At 47.9% G+C, this 23,450-nt stretch overlaps 1 protein-coding gene across 5 annotated transcripts in view; it reads right to left on the reverse strand.

Annotated features, from left to right (window-relative positions):
- NFRKB (nuclear factor related to kappaB binding protein) overlaps positions 1 to 23,450 on the reverse strand; it is a 43,119-nt gene that overhangs the window by 12,070 nt on the left and 7,599 nt on the right. For 4 of the 5 annotated variants that reach the window (XM_030841181.2, XM_030841191.2, XM_030841171.2 and 1 more), the window contains 13 exons: positions 19,711 to 19,912; positions 12,029 to 12,156; positions 11,220 to 11,394; positions 10,618 to 10,719; positions 9,794 to 9,867; positions 8,885 to 8,969; positions 8,343 to 8,523; positions 7,660 to 7,768; positions 7,331 to 7,457; positions 7,018 to 7,083; positions 3,693 to 3,772; positions 3,540 to 3,586; positions 135 to 195 (listed from right to left, as the gene is read on the reverse strand). In XM_030841181.2, the coding sequence (XP_030697041.1) occupies positions 135 to 195; positions 3,540 to 3,586; positions 3,693 to 3,772; positions 7,018 to 7,083; positions 7,331 to 7,457; positions 7,660 to 7,768; positions 8,343 to 8,523; positions 8,885 to 8,969; positions 9,794 to 9,867; positions 10,618 to 10,719; positions 11,220 to 11,394; positions 12,029 to 12,156; positions 19,711 to 19,912 (1,437 nt within the window). The remainder of the gene's footprint in view (positions 1 to 134; positions 196 to 3,539; positions 3,587 to 3,692; positions 3,773 to 7,017; positions 7,084 to 7,330; positions 7,458 to 7,659; positions 7,769 to 8,342; positions 8,524 to 8,884; positions 8,970 to 9,793; positions 9,868 to 10,617; positions 10,720 to 11,219; positions 11,395 to 12,028; positions 12,157 to 19,710; positions 19,913 to 23,450) is intronic. The other variant, XM_070046223.1, reaches the window with a different exon arrangement.

The raw sequence follows: 23,450 nt of genomic DNA on the forward strand, positions 1-23,450 counted from the left end.
CAACCCACGGAATAGCAAGGTTAAGGGTGTGAGTTGCTTCCAAGATTTGGACTCAAGGACAGTCAGGCTCAGAGCTTCTCACCTCATGGCCTCACAGATACAGAGATTTACACCGGGTTCCAGCTTTTTCTTACCTGCTCCTGAAAAACTCGCTTCTCCTCTCCCGTGCTGGGCCGCACCACATAGTCAGTTCTTCTGGAACACAAAGACCTTTGGGTCCATCACCCCTTCTCCAGCACCCCAAACCACTGGGTCCATCATCCCCTCTCCAGCACCCAGAACCACATCCTTTGCAACACGAGTGCTCTGTTTGTTCATTAGTGCTCTTATCTTGCAAAGGTCAGAAGTCCACTTTCCAAATCCTGCCAAGTAGCTCCTGTTGGTATTTGCAAAATTACTTGATTCTTAGAAGTCCAGAAAGGTACTGGGTAGGTGGGAAAGAAACTGACGTCGTGTTTTACCTACTGTTTTCAGTACTGTTGCTAAGTAAGCCTAATCTAAAAGTAACAAAGAATTCAGCTTTAGAGGAACAAAGGACTTCAAATTTGTACGATGGCAAGGGTGGTTTTTCTGCTTCCTAGGCAAAAGTACCAAGTAAGTGAGATCAGGGAATTCCCTGGCGGTTCAGTGGTTAGGACTCCGCATTTTCAATGTCGGGGCCTGGGTTTGATCCCTGGTTGGCGAACTAGGCTCCCATAAGCCACGCAGTGCAGCCAAAAACAAAAAGAAAAGAAAAAAGAAATTGAGTTTTATTATGTAAGGCAATGGTTCTGCCACTTTCAGGTTGGTCCTGAGTGCTGGTGTTCAGGAATCTAACTAAAGAGCTATACAACAGCATCAAAGCAATAAAACTCTTAGAATACGTTTAACCAAGGAGATGGAAGATCTCTACACTGAAAACTACAAGACTTTGATTAAAGAAACTGAAGAAGACACAAGTAAAAAGATACTCTATGTTCAAGGATTGGAAGAATACTGTTAAAATGCCCATATCACCCAAAGTTATCTATAGATTAATGAAATCCCTATGAAAATTCCAATGACTTTTTTCACAGAAATAGAAGAAAACAATCCTAAAATTTGTATGGAACCACAAAAGACCCCGAACAGCCAAAGCAAACCTGAGAAAGAACAAAGCTGGAAACATCACACTTGCTGATTTCAAACTGTGTTACAAAGTCACAGTAATCAAAATAGTATGGTACTCTCATAAAAATAGAAACATAAACCAGTGGGACAGAACTGAGAGCCAAGAAATAAACCACTGCATATATGGTCAACTAATACTTGGCAAATGGAGCCAAGAATACTCAATGAGGAAAGAACAGCCTCTTCAATAAACAATGCTGGGAAAACTGGACAACCACAAGCAAAAGAATGAAACTGGGCCCCTACCTTAAACCATTCACAAAAATTAACTTGAAATGGATTACACTTCAACGTAACACCTGAAACTAAACCTCCTAGAAGAAAATATCGGGAAGAAGCTCCTGCACAATGATCTTGGCAATGATTTTTTGGAGATGACACCAAAAGCACGAGCAACAAAAGCAAAAATAAACAAGTAGGACTACCTCAAAGAAAAGCTTCTGTACATGGGCCTTCTCTGGTGACACAGTGGCTAAGAATTCACCTGCCAATGCAGGGGACATGGATTCAAGCCCTGGTCCAGGAAGATCCCACATGCCTCGGGGCAGCTAAGCCCATGCGTCACAACTACTGAGCCTGCGCTCTAGAGCCCGCAAGCCACAACACTGAGCCTGTGTGCCACAACTACTGAAGCCCGTGGGCCTAGAGCCCGTGCTCCACAACAAGAGAAGCCACCGCAACGAGAAGCCTGTGCACCGCAACAAAGAGTAGCCCCCACTCGCCGCAACTAGAGAAAGCCTGTGCACAACAATGAAGACCCAACGCAGCCAAAAATTAAATAAATTTATTTTTTAAAAAAAGCTTCTATGCAAAGAAAACCATCAACAAAATGAAAAGGCAACCTACAGAATAGCAGAAAATATTTGCAAAACATACATGTAAGAGGTTAATATCCAAAATATTTAAGGAACTCCTACAACTCAAAAGCAAACTACCCAAATAATCCAATTAAAAAACGGGCAAAGGACCTGAACAGACATTTTTCTAAAGATACACAAATGACCAACAGGTACACGAAAAGGTGCTCAACATCACTAATCATCAAGGAAATACAAATCAAAACCACAATGAAATATCACTTCACATCCACTGGAGTACCTATTACCAGAAAGACCAGAAATAACAAGTGTTGGCGAGGATGCAGAGAAAAGGAAACCCTTGTGCACCATGGTGGGAATGCAAACTGGTGCAGCCGTTAGGGAAAGTAGTATGGACGTTCCTCAGAAAACTGAAAACAGAACTACCACATGATCCAGCAATCTTACCTCTGGGAATATTTCCAAAGGAAATGAAACCACTATCTCAAAGAGATATCTGTACCCCCATATTCACTACATTATTTACAATAGCCAAGACATGGAAACAACTGTGAGAGATAAGTGTCCACCAATGGATGAATGGATAAACAAAATGTGTGTGTGTACACACACACACACACACACACACACACACACACAGCGGAATGTTATTCAGTCATTAAAAAATGTAGGAAATTCTGCCATTTGCAACAACATGGATGGATCTAGAGGGTATTATGCTTAGTGAAATAAGTCAGTGAAAGACAAACACTGTACGATCTCACTTACACATGGAACCTAAAAGAAGCGTAACTCACAGAAACAGAGCCTAGAATGGCAGTTACCAGGGGATGGGGGAAATGGGGAGACACTGGTTAAAGTTATAGAAAGTTCTACGGATCTAACAAATAGCATGGTGACTACAGTCAACAATACTGCATCATATACTTGAATGTTGCTAAGAAAGATCTTAAATGTTTTCACTACAAAAAAAGAACTGGTAATTATGTAAGGTGACGGATGGGTTAACTACCCTTACTGTGGTAATCACTTCACTATATATATGTACATATATGTGTGTGTGTATATATATATATATAAATAAAATCAATACACCGTACACCTTAAACTTACACCATGCTTTGTCAATTATATCTCTACAAAGCTGGGGAGAAAGAAAAGGGACCATGACAGACTGGAAACAGTCACATGAGAGATACAAAGGCTCAGGACGAGGTCGAGACCTAAATCCCAGCCTGGGTCCTGTCACTTACCCTCACACCTCCCTTTCTTTGTAGGTAAAATGAGGAAGATGGGCTGGATAGCCCATTCTCCAGCGGGAACTGAAGGGGGGACCGGGGAAAAGCATGCACCTACAGGTGGATCCCACCTCCTCAGAGACTCATGGGGAAAACAGTTCCACTGCTGGGAGCGTGCTGCCTCTTAGCGAGGCTGAGGCAGATAAGGACCAGTGGATCCCGGCATCTCAAGCCCACTCTGGCTCTAACATACAAGGATGTGTCAGCACAACCAGGGCAGTACTGAGATGATGCTTTCTTGGGGCACCATCCTCCGTTAGGGTACTATACTCACACCCGAGGAACAGGCGTTGTGGCATCTGAGCTGTCTTCATTTTCTTGCTGGAGAAAAGGAAAGCAGTAACAGGTAAATGGACTGAAGGATTTTGGCTAACTCAGGGTTCTGGAAGCCCAGCACGAGAAAGCTGGTAGTTCTCAACAACCATACCTTACAGAAGGCCTGGTCTTTAGTTTCCAGCCACAGCTGGAAGAGTGCAGCTAACTCCTTTTCATTATCTTGGGACTGGCCTATTAGAACAAAAAGGCAAAAAATAGTAATATGATCTAAGGATATGACCTAAGGATGCCACTTCCTCCTTGCTTGCTGTATCTACATCTGGACCTACAGCGATGGTCCTGTACACAGAATACCCCTCTGCCTGGACATCCACAGGCAGAATGAAACTGGACCCCTGTCTGACACCACTCACAGAAATTACCTTGAAATTAACTGGAAGGGATTAAACACTCACCTTGCTGGATTAACTTGAAGGGTCCGGATGGACATCCGTATGGACAGTCCAGCCAGCACCCTAACTCCTCAGTCACGTGACCTCAGGGCCTCCTCCCCCGACTCCAGCCTCTCATTCCCACTATCACAATTGGACCTTGTCATTCCCCCAAACGGGACTCTTCAAAATGCCTAATCCAGTTTCTCAACCCTGGCTACGCCTAAGAATCACCTGGAAACTTTTAAAAATGCCAAGGCTTGGGCCCCACTCAACCAATCAATCAGAACCCCTGTGGGTAAGGCCCAGGTACCAGCATTTTTAAAAAGCTTCCCAACTGGCGGCAGCACACGGCCAGGACTGGGAACCTTCAACTAACCCCGCATCCTGCTCTCTGGCCGCAGCTGCCTCCCCTCCCCTCCCCTCCCCTCCCCGCTGTCTACCCTCGCCCACCAAAACGTTACCTGGACTCCACCGCACTGCTGGTCCAGACATCCCACTTTCCGGCCCCCTCAGCCCCTCCCTTCACACTTCCCCCACTCGGCGAGGGCCCACGCCCGTCACTTCAACGACAAGCCGAGCAACACAGCAATACCTAACACCTGTCCCTTCCATCTCTGCATCACTTCCGTCGAGCAAAGCTCACGTCCTAAACCAGCCATACTCTCCACTCGGGCAGCTGCCGGCTGCCAGAGACAAGGCCCAGAGACAGGCAGAGAACACCTCTATCAATGAGCAGACAGCCACCGTCACTGGCCCTCAATCTGCCCGCGAGCCCCGCACTAGCCGGCCTCCCTGCCCGCTGGACAGCAACTGCCCCCCCTTCTCCACCACCCTTCCCGCGCACAGCAGGCCTCCCACCTCCCACAGGAAGGCCACAGACCCATCCCCTCAACTCCCCACGGCGCGACCCAGCAGCCACGGCTCCTCCTCCACCCGGACAGATGTGCTGCCTCCTGCCACCTGAGGCCGGCCCCTGCCCCCAGGAATTCACCCTATGACAGGTGTCCCCTCCTCTCCTGTCCCTCTCCACCGACACTTAAGTCCTCTCCTGGCCACGAGCCCCGCTTCCTCTGCTCCCCTCCGCCACCAAACCTCTAGAAAGCGCTGTCCACACTCACTGTCCCTTTAACCAGGGGGACTGGGAAACGTTTTCCTGCCTGCAGGAAAGGGGGCCTGATCGGTAGCACGTGCAGACCTCTGCGGTGTACGTGAAGGTCAGCAAACCACTTCTGGAAACACAGTTTTGTGGTCATTTGTTTACACCCTGTCTCTGGCTGCTGTGCACAGGGCAGAGTTGAGTAGCCACAGCAGAAAGCATCTGCCCCACAGGCCTGAGACACTTATTACCTGGTCCTATTAGGGCAGCCTCCCCCGGCCGATCCTCCGCCACCAGCCGGACAGGCGGGAAGAGCTGCAGCCAGCCTCACGAGCGGCCTCAGCTCACCTCTGCCCGCAACCGGCATCACCCCACTAAGGAATCACTCCTCCAAGGGAGCCATCATTTCTTTCATGTCCACAAATCCAGTCTTGACCTTCCTGAACCTTAGGAACAATGAAGGTTAATGACCACTCCCCACCTCCTGACTCTCGGACCTCACAGCTTCCGCCTGACTCTGCGGTCACTGCCTCTCCCGTGTCCCCACTCAGCCTCCGCCACCTCGGAGCTTATCAAGGCTTAGCCCCAGGCCCTCTTTCCTCCTCATTCTCCCCATGCCTTTGACTTCGCTTACTGCACATGTGCCCACAGCTTTCTACCCTGACTGTGGGTCTGGACTCTAAACCCACTGCCTACTTAACATGTCCATTTCAACACCCCAAAGGCAGCTCAAGGCAGCATGTGCACAACTACACTCACGCGCCTCACCCTCACCCAGGCCTGGACGTCCTCCCCAGCTGCCTACGTCGATGGCGGACCCCCATCCGCCAGGTACAAATCTAGCAGAAGTGACACCTGACTGCCCTCTTCCTTCACTCGCCACACCCAACCCACAACCACATCCTCCGGCTTTTACCACCTAAAGCTCCCAAATTCATGCATCCTCTCTACCCAGGTGCAACATCCTCTATGAGCAGGCCTGTGTGATCTCCGCGGGAACCATCCCTGAGTCACTGACCCACACGGCTCCCCCCATGGGAAGCCGCCTCCCTCCGCCTGCCTGGCTCATCCCTAGTCGTTGTTAAGACCGCTGCTCAAATGACCTTCCCCAGGAAGGCCCTCCCGGACTCCACAGGCATGCCACACCCATGCCTCCTTACAAACGCCCACCCCTACCGGCACTTTTCCCTTACAGAATGGCTAAGTTTGTCATTTCATTCGAATGAGTATTTGTTCCCCAAACAAATTCCACGAGGGGAGCACGCTGTCTACCTCACAAACCACTACCTCACCCCTGGCACCTAACAGTGCCTGACACCTAGAAGGTTAATCCATGTTGCAAGCAATGAACGCATCCACTACTTCCACAACCTTCTCTCCATGTTTCTCTTCATAGACCACTGGACAAAGTGGAGAAAGGTTTGTCCATTTCCACAGGAAATCAACACTGAATCTTCCTCTCATAACCAAGTTATTTCAGGTACACGTTACTACAACTTACACAGTAAGTGGAACTTCACAAATTTATAAGAAAAAGAACCTGTTCTTTAGAAGTAGCTTACTGAGGACTGCCCAACACGTTATCCTCAATAGCAAAACCCATTTTAGGAAAGAAAAACAATCATATTACTAGAAATTAACCTAAAACCACAGATATGGTTGACATAAATGAAGGTGCTATTGTAAAACATCCCAGAGATTTTAATTCAGCCAGCCCCAGAGTGCAGCGGAACTGAAGGGCAAATGCCACCGCAGCCAACTCCAACGGGGGTGAACTCAGACCCTGAGAATTTCTAGAAGGACTCTTTTATTTGAGCAAAATAAGGTTTAATATTGCCTTTTTCAACATTCTCCTGGCACACACTGACTGGAAGGCACAAGAAGCTCGGGGAGAAAACAAGAGAAAGAGAACCTACTATGACAGGTAGGTGACGTGCATTACTCACCAAGCAACTTCCACTGCTGGGTTTTCTCTTTGAAGCCAACAAATGGAGAGAAGCTGGAAGGTACAGCTGCAAGAAATGGATCCCATGAACAAGCCACACAGGTCAGAGAGATTACTAAACTCAGAATAACTGCCACCCCTGAGCTCCGAGATAACTTCTGTATGTTAATGGTGTATCAGGACAGCAGAGACCTCCAAGGCATGGCATCGCATCATGCAAAGCCACAACGGATGTAGCCAGTAAAGCTGCAGTCTACTACGAGAATTAGACAAAGCGGGGTAAACACCGGGCCCTACAGAGCAAAGTACCTTACCACGGCTTTCTCCAGCAAGATACTGCAGGGCTGGCAACACCAACTCTGCCCAGTTGGGGGCCGCAGAGAACCAGCTATTGAGGGAGCTGGCTGGAGATGACTGCCAGTCCAAAACTCGCTCCTCTAGCTGAGGGAGAGTAAAGGCAGAACCCGGTTAGATTTCTATTCCACGCCAGCGATTCCAAGGCTGTGCCAGAACAAACTGGCTATGTCTGTCCAGTCTGCTCAGGTCACAAAGCAAGGCAGCTGTGGAGCTTCGCGGGGAACCCAGAGCTGAAGATTTCTACAATCTGAAACTGCTACACACTTGGCTTTTCCAAAATTCTTACCATAGGAAGGCTAGCCTGCCCCTCCAGCAACAAGATCTCCAAGAGAAGAGAGAAGAAGCTGGAAGATATTTCATTGATTCCAAGGCAAGGCTTGAGGTCTTCGAGAGGCCTAATGAGGGAAGAAAAATATAAGAACCACCGAAAAGGGCTTCCCTGGTGGCCTAGTGGTTTAAGAATCCGCCTGCCAATGCAGGGGACACGGGTTCAAGCCCTGGTCCTGGAAGATCCCACATGCCGTGGAGCAACTAAGCCCGTGCGCCACAGCTACTGAGCCTGCGCTCTAGATCCCGCGAGCCATAACTACTGAGCCCGTGCGCCACAACTACTGAAGCCTGTGCACTTAGAGCCCGTGCTGCACAACAAGAGAAGCCACTGCAATGAGAAGCCCGCGCACTGCAAGGAAGAGAGCCCCCGGTCGCCGCAACTAGAGAAAGCCCACACGCAGCAACAAAGACCTAATGCAGTCAAAAATAAATAAATTAAAAAAAAAAAAGAACCACCGAAACAACCAAGAACACATGCCTAGGTTGCTTTAGGTCCTCCACGCCTCCCAGCCGTCATAAAAAAGCTCAGTGAAAGCCCACACCATACACGTTCCCCAGCAGGGCCCCTGGGACCTAGGGCTCTCAAGAAGCACCAGCTCTGGGGACAGCCCTGAGCCATGACCCCCGCTGCTCACTTACTCCTCCTTGATAGCGGGTATGGCCAGTGGAGACGGTCCCTGTGAGAGGGGTGGGAGACCTTCAGTACCGCTTAGGGGTTCCGCCAGATCCTCTGCCTCTGATTTGATCAGTTTTATTTTCTTCTTCTTCCTTTCCTCTTTTTCCTTAACCTTTTTTTTAAGGACAGCCAAGTCATATAGTGCTGGGGAAAAAAAGTAACTCAAGTCATAGAACTGCATTTTCTACATCAGGAAATGAGGAGTCTTATCTGTATATTATTTTCCCAAGGCCCACCAGCAAAAGAAAGAAAAGTCTCAGTAATAAGACATATAGTTTCGTTTGATTTTTTTTTTTAAAACAAACTAATGAGTGCTTTAAAGAGTCAATGATCCATTGTACTGATTTTATATTCACTCTCCACCTACAAATCCATAAGAGGCAATAACGACATAAAGGCTATCAGCAAGAAGGATGCTGTGGTTTCCTTTCCTTTTGCAATACGTAGAGAGGCCTGTGTAATCTAACACCACAGTCAATGGCCACTTACAGAGGACGTCACTTACCTGCTAGAGAGCCCTTCCTGCCAGCATTTACTCGAGTCATGATGTCATTGAGAGTCAGGTCCCCCGTCAAAAGGTCTGGGTGATCCTAGACGTGATATTCAGAGATTTGTTATGGAGGTCCAAAAGAGGAGCTAAAACTGCTGATTTTCCCAATTTACAGATAAAACTAGACGTTACGTGTACTTGAGGAAATTGTGTTGAATTTAAAACGTACAGAGATAAAAACTATTGCTCTTCATAATGGGGCAGGGGAGAACTGAGTTCCAATCCTTCATGTGTGGCATTTAGTTTATAAAGCTCTTTTGCGTTCCTTATCTTATATGCTCTTCAAACAGTCTTGCTAAGTGGTATTTTACAAAGACTGAAAACGGGATTCAGAGAAGTTAAGGGATTTGCCCGACATCATAGTAAGTGGAAAAGAGAGAGACAGAACTCGGTTCTAACCCCAACATAAGACTCATCCCATCTCACCACTCTGCCTTGGTGAACTGACTTTCCTTCCTCCACCATGATCTCTGGCTCAGTGTTACCTCCATTTGGTGGAGCGAAGGAACAGAAACGTAAAACCTGGGAAAAGCACAGGCTCTGACGCTTGGCTCTGCCACTTACTGGCCGTTGGGCGTCAGACAAGCTCCCTGGCCTCTCCAAGCCCTGCTAAACGGACGAAAGGATTCACACAGCAGTGTCGTCCTAAAGACTGGATCAGACACGGCGGTAAGCGTGCCTTACAAAGTCAAAGCATCTGTCTTCTCCACACATCTTCAGTGTTACTGGGCCTCCCATGCTGCTCCTGTCCCCTAACAAGGATAAGGAAAGGGGACTAATAACGTAGTGACTCCCTGTATCATCCCAGGATAGCTGATCCGGGGAATCAGACTGAAAACCTACTGACCACCCCTCCGATCTTACTGGTTGGTGTTTCCGCTTCTCATGGTGCTTCTTCAGCATTATCTTCAGGTCACTGTCCCCCAGTTCTATTTTATCTGAGAGAAAAGGAACCAAACCACATGGACGGTCATTCACTTCCACAATGCTCAAATTCACATCTTTCTGGTCACTGGTAATGTTTGAAAGTAAGATATTTTCTGAGCTTCCCTCCTGACCTGTGTACTTCAAGTACCAACAATCTTGAAACAGTCACAGGCTCAACTCTGCAGCTTTTCTGTACACTCGTCAATAACGACCTCGGTACTCAGCTGCTCCTAAAACACCAAGAAGTTTCTGAACATTCTTCTTTGACTCCTATCCCAACTAAAAATAGTCTCTAATTTCACAGACATGCCAAGAAACTGCTGTGCCTCTGGTTACCCCTTTTCTATTATTGAATTATCCCTTAGTATTATTTTGGGGGTTTTTTTTGGTTGTTGTTTTTGTTTGTTTGGGGGCTGTGCTGGGCAGCATGTGGGATCTTAGTTCCCCAACCAGGGACCGAACCCGAGACCCTGCAGTGGAAGCGTGGAGTCTTAACCACTGGACCGCCAGGGAAATCCTGATACTGTTATTTTAAGATTCTGCTTTCTTGAGGCCAAAATGCCAGCTGGTCAGCTCCTAAGAGAAACTTTCAAAACAAAGGACAGAAGGCCAGCTGGCCTACCTACCTGCGGAGAAGTGGAGCTACACGAAAGCTTCCCCAGGTCTCCTCATTCTAAGGAACACCGCTCTGCTTTCCTGGCAGGCAGAACCCAGTCTCCCACCCCGAGGTAGTCCTCAGATCCACGCCGAGCCCCACTCACCTGCAGTCTTCATGTCCGTGGTGGAAAGCGTGGGCACCACCCTGAGGGGCACTGCAGGGCTAGGAGAGCGCGCTGGAGAGCTCGGGAGCCACGAGCTGAGATCTGCAAAAGAAAAGTTTTCTTGTAAATCCAACCTGCCTGTGGACTCCAGCAGGGGAGACAGGGTAAGTGGCTCTCTGGGCTCAAGAAGGCTAAGCCAACAAGAGGGAGGCCAGGCTCCACCACTGCTTCCTGACCCTTCCCCAGACGGACTGCAGACTTGAGTCAGCGCAACGGCTCTTCCGGGAGGAGAGACTTCAACAGTGGCGGGTCACACTGCAGAGGTCACAGTCACTATTACTCTCCTGCGGGGACAGTGGTTCTCTCGAGCAGCCGACTGGACCAGAGCACCTGCCGGGAGGGCCCCGCGTGTGCCTGAGCGTCAAGGGTGGCGAGGTGTGCAGTCACAGCCACCCAACGGCTCTGAGCGTCACCACGCGCCCAGAAAAACCACAGGGATGGCTTCCTCACGGGGAAATGGCTACCACGGCCTCCAACCAGAGAAGCAGCTGCAGGTGCAGACCGATGAGATACAGATGGTGCGGGGCACGGAGGACACATACCCTCCTCGTCCGATGACAGGGCCGAGTCCCCACACTCCTCCTTCACTTCCCGCAGGACCTTCAGGTAGCGCTGCTGGGTGCGCCACTCCCGCTCCTCGGGGGTGCGGGATGGTGAGGGGCGCTTCTGCCGGGAGGGGAGGGTGGGACCGCTTCGCCGGGCCATCTCCAGGAGATCCTGGGAGAGATCGGATGGGATGGGGGCACGGCCTCAGCCACAGCTTGTCCTGACACGCTCCCCGAGTCTACGCTTTCTTCTCTTCTTTGTTAGCAAGCTCAGTTCCCTCCTTCCAAATAAAAGGGGCCTGTGCTGATTGTGATGGAAAATCCCCAATCTGAGTGCTGTGCTGCTCCATCGAGAATGAACACTTACACCAGACCCCGAAGTATCTCCAAACCGAAGCTTAAAGAACCAATAAGAGCCAGAACTACTCTGCCCCAAGGCATCCCAAGGCTGGTCCAGACCCAGAGCCGCTGAGCCTGGCACCCATCAGGCACCCGAACGTGAACCTGAGTGCAAGCTGCTTCTCCTGCACGACCCACCATGGATCTGAAAGCTGCCTCTTTTTCTGGGTAAATACAGAAGCTACAATATTTCATCAATTTTAAGATGTATCCTTCTTTTGTTCCTGTTCTAACGTATCTGAAATCAGGATGCATCTTAAAACGTATCATGAGAAGGAAGGATGCACTTGGTCGTGTCGGGGCTTGATGGGCAGCTTCCTTCCTCAGTGGTATCTTTTGTTCTTGCCCCTGATCCGCCCCTTTGGGTCACCAGGTGTGAGTCCCACGCAGCTCCCAGGGGCACTTACGCTCCGCGAGGCCAGGATCTGCTTCAGCAGCCGGTGGAAGTACTGCTGCTGGGAGCTGAGGTAGCGTTTGTACTGCGACCGGAAGCACAGCTGCCTATACTTGACCACCTCGGGGTTGAAGTGTCCGTCTGCAAAGAACAGGCACAGCCATGCATATCTGTCAGCCACCCATCAGCGAGGGCTGGAGAGGCGGCCAGCTTTGCACTGATGGGAGGATAGTGGGGAAAGGGGAGCCTACGGTCCAAGGGAAGAGACAGAAAGCGTGTAAGCCAGTACTCGACTCTCTGACGTGCTGCCAGGAAACCAACCTAAAACAACCAAAGAGAGCGAAGAGTGACATCAGGAAAAGAGCCCCTAAGGAAGGCGACATGAAATGAGGCCCGATCACAGCAACTGTGGGAAGACGCTAACAACTGATAAACACAGGTAAGTTTTACGGATGTGCATCATACGTATTGGTTATCAACTTTTCTATATGTTTAAAAAATTTATTGGGAGGAAAATTAAGCAAGTAGGAATTTTTAAAATAAAAATAGGGAAAAGGCAGAAGGAACAGCATGTGCTAAGGCAGGCCCTGAAGCAAGGAAGAATGTGCCCACTCCAACCCCTGAAAAAATGTTGGTGTGAGGAAAGCAGAGGGACTTAGCTGAGGAGGGGCCGAGATGACCTGTGAAACTGGGCAGACGTCACACCACACAGAAACCACAGCACAGTCTGGACCTTACCCTGAGTGTAGTGGAAATCAGCTGAAGGGTTTAAAGCAGGAGAATAACACGGCCGAGAGCAAAAGAGGAAGAAGAAAACCACTGCAGTGATTGAGGAGAGGGACGACAGTGGCCCGGTCGGACCTCTCCCTCCATACCCAGGGTAGAGCCAAGGGGCCAGGAGGCCCAGGGCCCTTCCTTGTGGTTCCCACGTATCTCGGCCTCATCCTCCACCAGGCTCCCTTTTGCTCACTCCGCCGCAGCCCACGCTGTTTGCTGAAGTACCGTACTTTTCGCAAAGCCTTTGTCCTTCAAGTCCCCTCTGCCTTTTCACAAAGGCTTTGTCCTTCAAGTCCCCTCTGCCTGCAAGGCTTCCTACTAACACCCAGTACTTCACGGCTTGCTCGTCGCACCTTCATTGAGTCTCTGTCCAATGCACCTCCACAGAGAAGCCCTGCCCAACTACCACCTCTGAACCAGATCCTTCCTGTCACTTCCAGTCCCATTACCCTTCCTCACTCTTTATAGTGCGTGATACCAACAAACACTTGCTTGTCTATTACCTTGTTTTCCCCTAGTAGAATGTAAGGTCATGACTGTATCTCCAGAACCTTGAAGAATGGCTGGCACATATTAGCTGATGAGTGAGCAGTGGTTATGTGAACGGCAGTAGAAAGACTTCAGATATATTTCGAGGGAGAAAGATTAGACCTGCTGTTCGTTTGGATGCTGGGGCAGGAAGTCAAGCATGGTACCTAGATCACTGGACACGAGCAACTCATACCGTTGTGGGAGCCGCAATGACAGAGGTCCGTTTTGGAATATTAGATTTGAGCAGGCTGCTACAAAGTGAACTAAGGGGAAAGATGGAAAAGCTAACCTCAGAAGGCTAAAATGAGGCATTGAAGTAAGTACACGGCGTTTCTTTTTTTTTTTTTTTTAATTCCAACCACTTTAATGATATTCCGAGGTAACGAATAACAGCAAACACTTAGAACAGGACCTGACATGGAACTGTCACCATATAAGGAGGGCCGTGCATATATTAACTCACTTCATCTTCACAACCACCCCACCAAGAAGGTACTACTGCATCCTCATTTTACTGAAGAGCCCGAAGCATGGAGAAACTAAATACCTTGCGCAAGGTTACACAGCTAATAAAAGGGGAAATCGGGTCTGAACCCAGGCAGTCCAGCTCCAGAGCCGCTCCTAGCCACCGCATTACGCTGCCTGTTGCAGAGAAATAAGGAATTTGACCTTCAAGAAAAGAGGCAAGAGTTCAATGCTACTGATGCTGATATATAGAAATTGGATGAAAATTCTACTTCTTTGCCTCTGTACTTCTCCAAAGTTACCTTCCTTCAGTCTTTAGTTTCCCTCACCAAGACAGCCAAATGCTCTATTAAAATAACATTTTGAGGGCTTCCCTGGTGGCGCAGTGGTTGAGGTCCGCCTGCCGATGCAGGGGACACGGGTTCGTGCCCCAGTCCGGGGGGATCCCACGTGCCGCAGAGCGGCTGGGCCCGTAGGCCATGGACGCTGGGCCTGACCGTCCGGAGCCTATGCTCTGCAGTGGGAGAGGCCACAGCGGTGAGAGGCCCGCGTAATGCAAAAAAAAAAAAAAAAAAAAAAAAATTCAAGGGACTTCCTGGTGGCGCAGTGGTTAAGAATCCGCCTGCCAGTGCAGGGGACATGGGTTCAAGCCCTGATCCGGGAAGATCCCACATGCCACGGAGCAGCTAAGCCTGTGCACCACGCTACTGAGCCTGCGCACTAGAGCCCGTGAGCCACAACTACTGAGCCCTCGTGCCACAACTACTGAAGCCCACGTGCCTAGAGCCCATGCTCTGCCACAAGACAAGCCACCACAATGAGAAGCCCATGCACTGCAACGAAGAGTAGCCCCTGCTCGTTGCAACTAGAGAAAGCCCATGTGCAGCAATGAAGACCCAATGCAGCCACAAATAAATAAATTAAACAAATAAATTTATTTTAAAAAATAAATAACATTTTGAGTACATCAACTTAAATATATTATTAAAATTAAACTGCTTTTACTATTCTTTTTTTTGTTTGTTTGTTTTTGTTTTTGTTTTTGTTTTGCGGTACGCGGGCCTCTCACTGTTGTGGCCTCTCCCGTTGCGGAGCACAGGCTCCGGACGCGCAGGCTCAGCGGCCATGGCTCACGGGCCCAGCCGCTCCGCGGCATGTGGGATCTTCCCGGACCGGGGCACGAACCTGTGTCCCCTGCATCGGCAGGCGGACTCTCAACCACTGCGCCACCAGGGAAGCCCGCTTTTACTATTCTTAATGTGGGTACTGGAAATTTTTTTTTTTTTTTTTTCTAAGGTACACGGGCCTCTCACTGCTGTGGCCTCTCCCACTGCGGAGCACAGGCTCTGGACGCGCAGGCTCAGCAGCCATGGCTCACGGGCCCAGCCGCTCCGCAGCATGTGGGATCCTCCCCGACCGGGCACGAACCCGCATCCCCTGCTTCGGCAGGTGGACTCTCAACCACTGTGCCACCAGGGAAGCCCCGGTACTGGAAATTTTTTAATTGAACGTGTGGCTCACGTAACATTTCTATTGGCGGTGCTGGGCCAGAGAGCAGCGGCAAGAGAGACTGCAGCACCAGGAGAAGTCGGTAAACCGGGGGCAACAGAGCCTGGTAGGCTGTGAATTTTATTCCAAGTGAAGGCAATTGGTAAACACTCTGAAAAGCAAAGTTTTGAGATGCTCACGCTGGTGGCTGTGTGGAGATGGTGGCTAGAGCAGCCCTGGCGAGAGCCCCCAGAGAAGAGCTGGTGGGTGAGAGCAGGCAGGCGGGGAGGGAGAGGGGGCCTAACGGCAGGAGCAGAGGCAGGAATAGCGAGCGGATGAGGGCTCAGCAGAGAGAGGGGTGCAGGGAGGGCGTCTGAGGCACAGGAGAAAGCCAGGACGGGGAGGGCCACACCTGCAAAGCGGGGGAGTCTCACGATGGAGATCAAGGCATCAAATGCTACAGACGGGTTAAGGAGAGAACAGAAAAGCCATATGCTGTTTGCAAATCACACATTCACTGAAAAGAAATGGAGCAGAGGAAGAAGCAAGCACTGAAACAACTAGCAAAATAGGAATACGGACCACCCATTAGGTAACAACATGTCACTGTTAAATTTTATACTGAAACACAGAATTTAAGTACAGAATTTAAATTAAATACAGTATTTTCTATATTTCTGAATTTGATCAGTTCTGGTTACTTAAGAGAATGTTCTTGTTCTTCAAAGATGAATGCTGAAAAATCAGGAGTCTTAGGTCTGCAATACTCTCAAGTGGTTCAGCAAAAATAAAAATAGTGGTAATAAGTACAATATTGACAAGAAAAAAAAGTGGCAAAATATTCATAGTTGGTGAACCTGGTAAGGAGTATGCGGGTGTCAACTATAAACTCTTGTAACTTTCCTGTAGGTTTAGAAAGTCGAAGGTGTTGGCAGGCATAGGGAACAGCCACCAGCGGACGGCGCCTGTGGATGCCTTTCAGGAAGTTCGGAGAAAAGGGAAAATGACAGAGGACAATGAAGGGGACAGATGGTTAAGGACTCTTTTAGTGTGAGACCCATGACCACATCTACAGGCTGAAAAAGGAGTGGAGTAAGTACACATGGTAGAACGGTTCACTGAGAAACGAGGTCCTGGAGGACGTAAAACATGAGAGGATCAAGAGCAGAGGTTAATCTTAAACAGACGGAAAATATCCTTCCTCCGAGACAAGCAAAAGTAGGTCAGGAGGAAAACGACTACAGTGTGCTGGGGGGAGGCTGGAAGTGCGAAGCTGAAGCTCATGACGACTCTTTCCTGGAGGAAACAGAAGTCAAGGCAGCTCGACAAGCACTTGGAACTCATGGAAAAGGTGAGTTTTTAAAACAGAACCAGAAAAGATAAGCAAAAATAAAAGCACACTGAAAGCAATGCCAGCTCAGTCAAGACACATAACCACAATAACCGTGGTAACGCAACTGTCCTCATCACTGCGGGACCTGAAACATGACACCAGACATCGCAGAACTCCTGTCTTGCATTCCTCGTTTGCATCCTTACCTGACCATCACATTGTTTTGGAAGGAAACATGCCAGCGTTACACACAGTCCCTGATACGGCCTCTACTACCAACCAGGCCTACCAGCTTATCCCACCTGAGACCCTGGCTTCAGCGACATAAAACACTGGCCAACCAGAAGGGAAATCCTCCTTAATGATCCACCAAAGGAGGGAATGCTCATTTTAAACCTTAAGATAATGCGGTCTGAAATGATAAGCTTATTCCCTCCAGTCTTTTTGCAGCTGTCAAGCTGTCCAGTTTCACAAACTCAAGATGTGCTATCTTTCAGGGCCTCCAGCCAAAGCAAAGTCACCCCAGAAAGTGGGAAGGGAAGAAGCATCCTCTCCTCCTCTCCACTGGACAGAGAGCAAACTGTGACTGAAGAGTGGCCCCAAACCATTCTGGAATCCCCAATGTAATGACCGGTTCAGGCAAGGGTCAGTGGATGCTAAAACCGCTGGGTAAAACAAATGCTTTTGGAAAATAAGATTATCACATGGTCCCTAAATATCACCCTACAGATTGCTTCTTAATTACAGGGGGAAAAAGGTGCCCTTACAGTCAGTAGCTCTGGCAGATACCACAGAGCCAAGTGATCAAAAGCCTCCCTACCAACAATCCAAGACTGACATCACATATCCCCTGAGTGGAGGCATGAGAAAGAAATGACATTTCCCATCTTCTTTCTTGGCAAAATGTTTAACCCAAAACTAATTATGACGAAGCAAGACGACAACTTCCCAGAAAGCAAGACATTTTACAATTCAAGTGTCCTGGGCTCTTCACAAGTGTATTTTGAAAGACAAGGAAAAAAAGGCAGAGGGCCCTAGATTCAGGGAGCTGAGAGACAGAAGATCCCAACACAACACATGAATCTTGAGTGGATCCTGGATTTAAAAGCCAACTATTTAAAAGTCAACTGAGTGGTGCTGGGAAAACTGGACAGCTACATGTAAAAGTATGAAATTAGAACACTCCCTAACACCATACACAAAAATAAACTCAAAATGGATTAAAGACCTAAATGTAAGGCCAGACACTATCAAACTCTTACAGGAAAACATAGGCAGAACACTCTATGACATAAATCACAGCAAGATCCTTTCTGACCCACCTCCTAGAGAAACTGAAATAAAAACAAAAATAAACAAATGGGACGCAATGAAACTTAAAAGCTTTTGCACAGCAAATGAAACCATAAACAAGATGAAAAGACAACCCTCAGAATGGGAGAAAATATTTGCAAATGAAGCAACTGACAAAGGATTAATCTCCAAAATTTACAGGCAGCTCATGCAGCTCAATATCAAAAAAAACAAACAACCCAATCCAAAAATGGGCAGAAGACCTAAACAGACATTTCTCCAAAGAAGATATACAGATTGCCAACAAACACATGAAAGAATGCTCAACATCATTAATCATTAGAGAAATGCAAATCAAAACTACAATGAGGTATCATCTCACACCAGTCAGAACGGCCATCATCAAAAAATCTAGAAACAATAAATGCTGGAGAGGGTGTGGAGAAAAGGGAACACTCTTGCACTGCTGGTGGGGATGTGAATTGGTACAGCCACTATGGAGAACAGTATAGAGGTTCCTTAAAAAACTACAAATAGAACTACCATATGACCCAGCAATCCCACTACTGGGTATATACCCTGAGAAAACCATAATTCAAAGAGTCATGTACCAAAATGTTCATTGCAGCTCTATTTACAATAGCCAGGACATGGAAACAACCTAAGAGCCCATCGTCGGATGAATGGATGAAGATGTGACACATACATACAATGGAATATTACCCAGCCATAAAAAGAAACGAAATTGAGCTATTTGTAATGAGGTGGATAGACCTAGAGTCTGTCATACAGAGTGAAGTAAGTCAGAAACAGAAAGACAAATACCGTATGCTAACACATATATATGGAATTTAAGAAAAAAAAAATGTCATGAAGAACCCAGGGGTAAGACAGGAATAAAGACACAGACTTACTAGAGAACGGACTTGAGGATATGGGGAGGGGGAAGGGTGAGCTGTGACAAAGCGAGAGAGAGGCATGGACATATATACACTACCAAACATAAGGTAGACAGCTAGTGGGAAGCAGCCGCATAGCACAGGGAGATCAGCTCGGTGCTTTGTGACCACCTGGAGGGGTGGGATAGGGAAGGTGGGAGGGAGACGCAAGAGGGAGGAGATATGGGAACATATGTATATGTATAACTGATTCATTTTGTTATAAAGCAGAAACTAACACACCATTGTAAAGCAATTATACTCCAATAAAGATGTTAAAAATAAATAAATAAATAAAGGCCAACTGACATTGGGAACAACTGAGAAAATCTGAATATGGGACATTCTAGGCTATTACTTGTTCAATGTAAAGTTTCTTGGGGGTGAATTTAAGACTGTGATTATGTGGAAGGATGTCTTTGCTAAGAGATACATACACGCTGAGGTGCTTGGTGGTAAAGTGTCAGGTTTTCTGCAGAAAAAATACGTGTATGTGCATCACACACACATACATCCATGTGATAAACCAAATGGTAAACTGTTTTTAATAATTTTTGAAGACTAGTCATAAAGGGTGCCTCTAAGATGCTAATAATGTTTTACTTCTCGATCTGGGTGGTGGTTACACAGCTGAGTTCATATAACACATCAATGAGCATTACAATTATGATTTATATGTTTCCTATGTAAGTTAAAAATTTTTATTAAAAAAAAAAAAAAGAACGGCCTAGGCAGCAAAGTGTTGCATGAAAGTACTTGGAGTCAGTGTCTATACATAAAAATAGAATAAAACGAAGAAAGGAGTACGCACAGAAGTGGGTGTGTTCCCACCCTCCAGTCCTCTCAAAACAAGAATGCTGAGCTACACACCTCGGAAAAGCTTCTGGGCGATGTGCAGAGGGTTTCCGAAGCGGAAGTTCTCCCCACGGAACAGGGCGAGGATGAGCTCATCCTGCTGCTCAGTACTGTCCTCAGGAAAGCGGGGCAGAAACTGCTGGAGGTGCTCGCGCTGCGAGGCGCTCAGTACTTCCTGCCACGTTGAGAAGCTGACTACGTCAAAGAAGATCTCAGGCTGGGAGAATCAGGAAAAGCAGGAGGAAAAGTGAGCAAGAAAAAAAATGAAGTTTTTAAGTTTTTGTGCATAAGTGGATAACACATGCATAACATAAAATCTACCATTTTGTCCATTTTTGAGTGTATGGTTCAGTGGCATTAAGTACAATCACAAAGTTGTGCAAAAATCACCGTCATCCAAGGTTTTACATTTTTTAAACAAAAATTCCTCTGATCTTTACTCAATTCTCAAAACTTGAGAGGTCAGGGCCTCTCAAGTTTTTACATTTTTTAAACAAAAATTCCTCTGATCTTTACTCAATTCTCAAAACTTGAGAGGTCAGGGCCTCTCAAGTTTTGGGCCTGGTGGCACAGTGCTTAGGAATCCGCCTGAAAATGCAGGGGACACGGGTTTGAGCCCTGGCCCGGGAAGATCCCACATGTTGCGGAGCAACTAAGCCCGCACGCCACAACTACTGAGCCTGCACTCTAGAGCCTGCAAGCCACAACTACTGAGCCCGCGTGCCTAGAGCCCATGCTCCACAACAAGAGAAGCCACCGCAATGAGAAGCCCGCACTCCATAAGGAAGAGCAGCTCCCGCTCGCCACAGCTAGAGAAAGCCCACGCACAGCAACAAACACCGAACGCAGCCAAAAATAAAATAAACAAATAAATAAACTTAAAAAAAAAAAAAAAAAAACTTGAGAGATCTGTTGGGAATTCCCTGATGGTCCAGTGGTTAGGACTTCACTGCCGGGGCTCAAGTTCAGTCCCTGGTCGGGGAACTAAGATCCCACGTGCTACAAGACAACTAAGCCCACGTGCTGCAACTACTGAGCCTGCTCGTTCTAGAGCCCGTGCACCACAACAAAAGAGCCTGCATGCTAAAACAAAGGTCCTGCGTGCCACCACTAAGACCCGATGCAGCCAAATAAATAAATATTTTTAAAAATAAATAAATGAAATAAAAAAAGAGTTCAGGCAACGTCTGGCTAGCTCAACAACAGGGAAGGAAAGGGAAGCAGCAGACAGCAGAGAGAGGAGCAAGGGACCTATAAGCATGTCAAGTACTTGTGACCTTATCCTTAGGACAATGGGGAGCCACCGAAGGGTTTAAGCAGGAGAGAACCCAGAAATCAGCCACCTGCCAGGCGTCTCAGCAAGCAGGCACCAAAGCTCCTCTGGCTCCCTGGCCAAGATCTCCCCCTGCAAACCTGTTTCTGCATACCACTTGATTCCTGGCAGCTCAGTTTCTGGCATAAAGTAGGTATTTCAATAAAACAAGTGTTTGCTGGCTGAATGAATGACATGAAGAGGTTTACTTGAAAGAGCATGCAAAGAAAACATGAATGGGAAAGATAATATACCAAGTTCAGTACCTGTTACTTAGGGTAGGAGAGGGAATAAAGGCAAAATGGTGGCTTTAATTTTATCTACAATTTTTGACACATTATGAAAGAAAAATCTGAACCAAATAGAACTAAATGAAATTATCTCCCCAAACTGAATGATGCACAGATGTTCGCCATACGATACTCTACGCCTGTCCATATGTTTGAACTATGGCAAAATAAACAAGATGATAAACACGTTTCAGCATACCTAGTGCCTTGCACATAATAAGCGCTAAATAAATGCCACCATAACAATCATGATGACTGCCTGTGAAAAGTGGTCAAAAGCACACTATTGGTCGGAGCGCCGGGAGAGGACTGAGGTTGGCGGCGTGAACACAGCCTGCGGGGCGTTGGTGCACCGCGGCTGGCCGGGAGAGAGTCCGGGGAGAAGTCTGGAACTGCCGAAGAGGCAAGAGACTTTTACGTCCCTCTTTGTTTCCTGGTGCACGAGGAGAGGGGATTAAGAACGCTGCTTGAGAGAGCTCCAGGGACGGGCGCGGGCCGCGGCTAGGGGTGCGGAGCCCAGAGACGGACGTGGCTAGGGCCGCCCAGAGCGGCTAGGGCCGCTGCTGCCGCCACCGGGAGGCCTGTGTGCGAACACAGGTCACTGGCCACGCGCCCTTCCGGGGAGCCTGTGCAGCCCGCCACTGCCGGGGTCCCGGGATCCAGGGACAACTCCCCCGGGAGAACGCACAGGCGCGCCTCAGGCTGCAACGGCTCGCCGGCCTCTGCCGCCGCAGGCCCGCCCCACACTCCGTGCCCCTCCCTACCCCCGGGCCTGAGTGAGCCAGAGCCTCCGAATCAGCGGCTCCTTTAACCCCGTCCTGTCTGAGCAAAGAACAGACGTCCTCCGGCGACCTACACGCACAGGCGGGGCTAAATCCAAAGCTGAGCCCCTGGGAGCTGTGAGAACAAAGAAGAGAAAGGGAAATCTCTCCCAGCAGCCTCAGAAGCAGCGGATTAAAGCTCCACAATCAACTTGATATACCCTGCATCTGTGGAATACCTGAATAGACAACCAATCATCCCAAATTAAGGAGCCCTGTGGATGAAAGGCTATTGGGGCTGCAGCCAGGAGTCAGTGCTGTGCCTCTGAGGTGGGAGAGCCAACTTCAGGACACTGATCCACAAGAGACCTCCCAGCTGCACATAATATCAAACAGCAAAAATTTCCGAGAGATCTCCATCTCAACGCCAGCACCCAGCTTCACTCAACGACCAGCAAGCTACAGTGCTGGACATCCTATGCCAAACAACTAGCAAGACAGGAACACAACCCCACCCATTAGCAGAGAGGCGGCCCAAAATCATAATAAGTCTACAGACACCCCAAAACACACCACCAGACGTGGACCTGCACACCAGAAAGACAAGATCTAGCCTCATCCACCAGAACACAGGCACTAGTACCCTCCACCAGGAAACCTACACAACCCACTGAACCAACCTTAGCCACTGGGGACAGACACAAAAAACAACAGGAACTACGAACCTTCAGCCTGCAAAAAAGGAGACCCCAAACACAGTAAGATAAGCAAAATGAAAAGACAGAAAAACACACCGCAAGATAAAAACCCATCAGACCTAACAAATGAAGAGGAAATAGGCAGTCTACCTGAAAAAGAATTCAGAATAATGATAGTAAGGTTGATCCGAAATCTTGGAGATAGAATGGACAATAGAATGGACAAAATGCAAGAATCAGTTAACAAGGACCTAGAAGAACTAAAGATGAAACAAGCAACGATGAACAACACAATAAATGAAATTAAAAGTACTCTAGATGGGATCAATAGCAGAATAACTGAGGCAGAAGAACGGATAAGTGACCTGGAAGATAAAATAGTGGAAATAACTACTGCAGAGCAGAATAAAGAAAAAAGAATGAAAAGAACTGAGGACAGTCTCAGAGACCTCTGGGACGACATTAAACGTACCAACATTCGAATTATAGGGGTTCCAGAAGAAGAAGAGAAAAAGAAAGGGACTGAGAAAATATTTGAAGAGATTATAGTTGAAAACTTCCCTAATATGGGAAAGGAAATAGTTAATCAAGTCCAGGAAGCACAGAGAGTCCCATACAGGATAAATCCAAGGAGAAATACGCCAAGACACATATTAATCAAACTGTCAAAAATTAAATACAAAGAAAACATATT

Source organism: Globicephala melas, chromosome 8, assembly GCF_963455315.2.
Source record: "Globicephala melas chromosome 8, mGloMel1.2, whole genome shotgun sequence".
NCBI lineage: Eukaryota > Metazoa > Chordata > Mammalia > Artiodactyla > Delphinidae > Globicephala > Globicephala melas.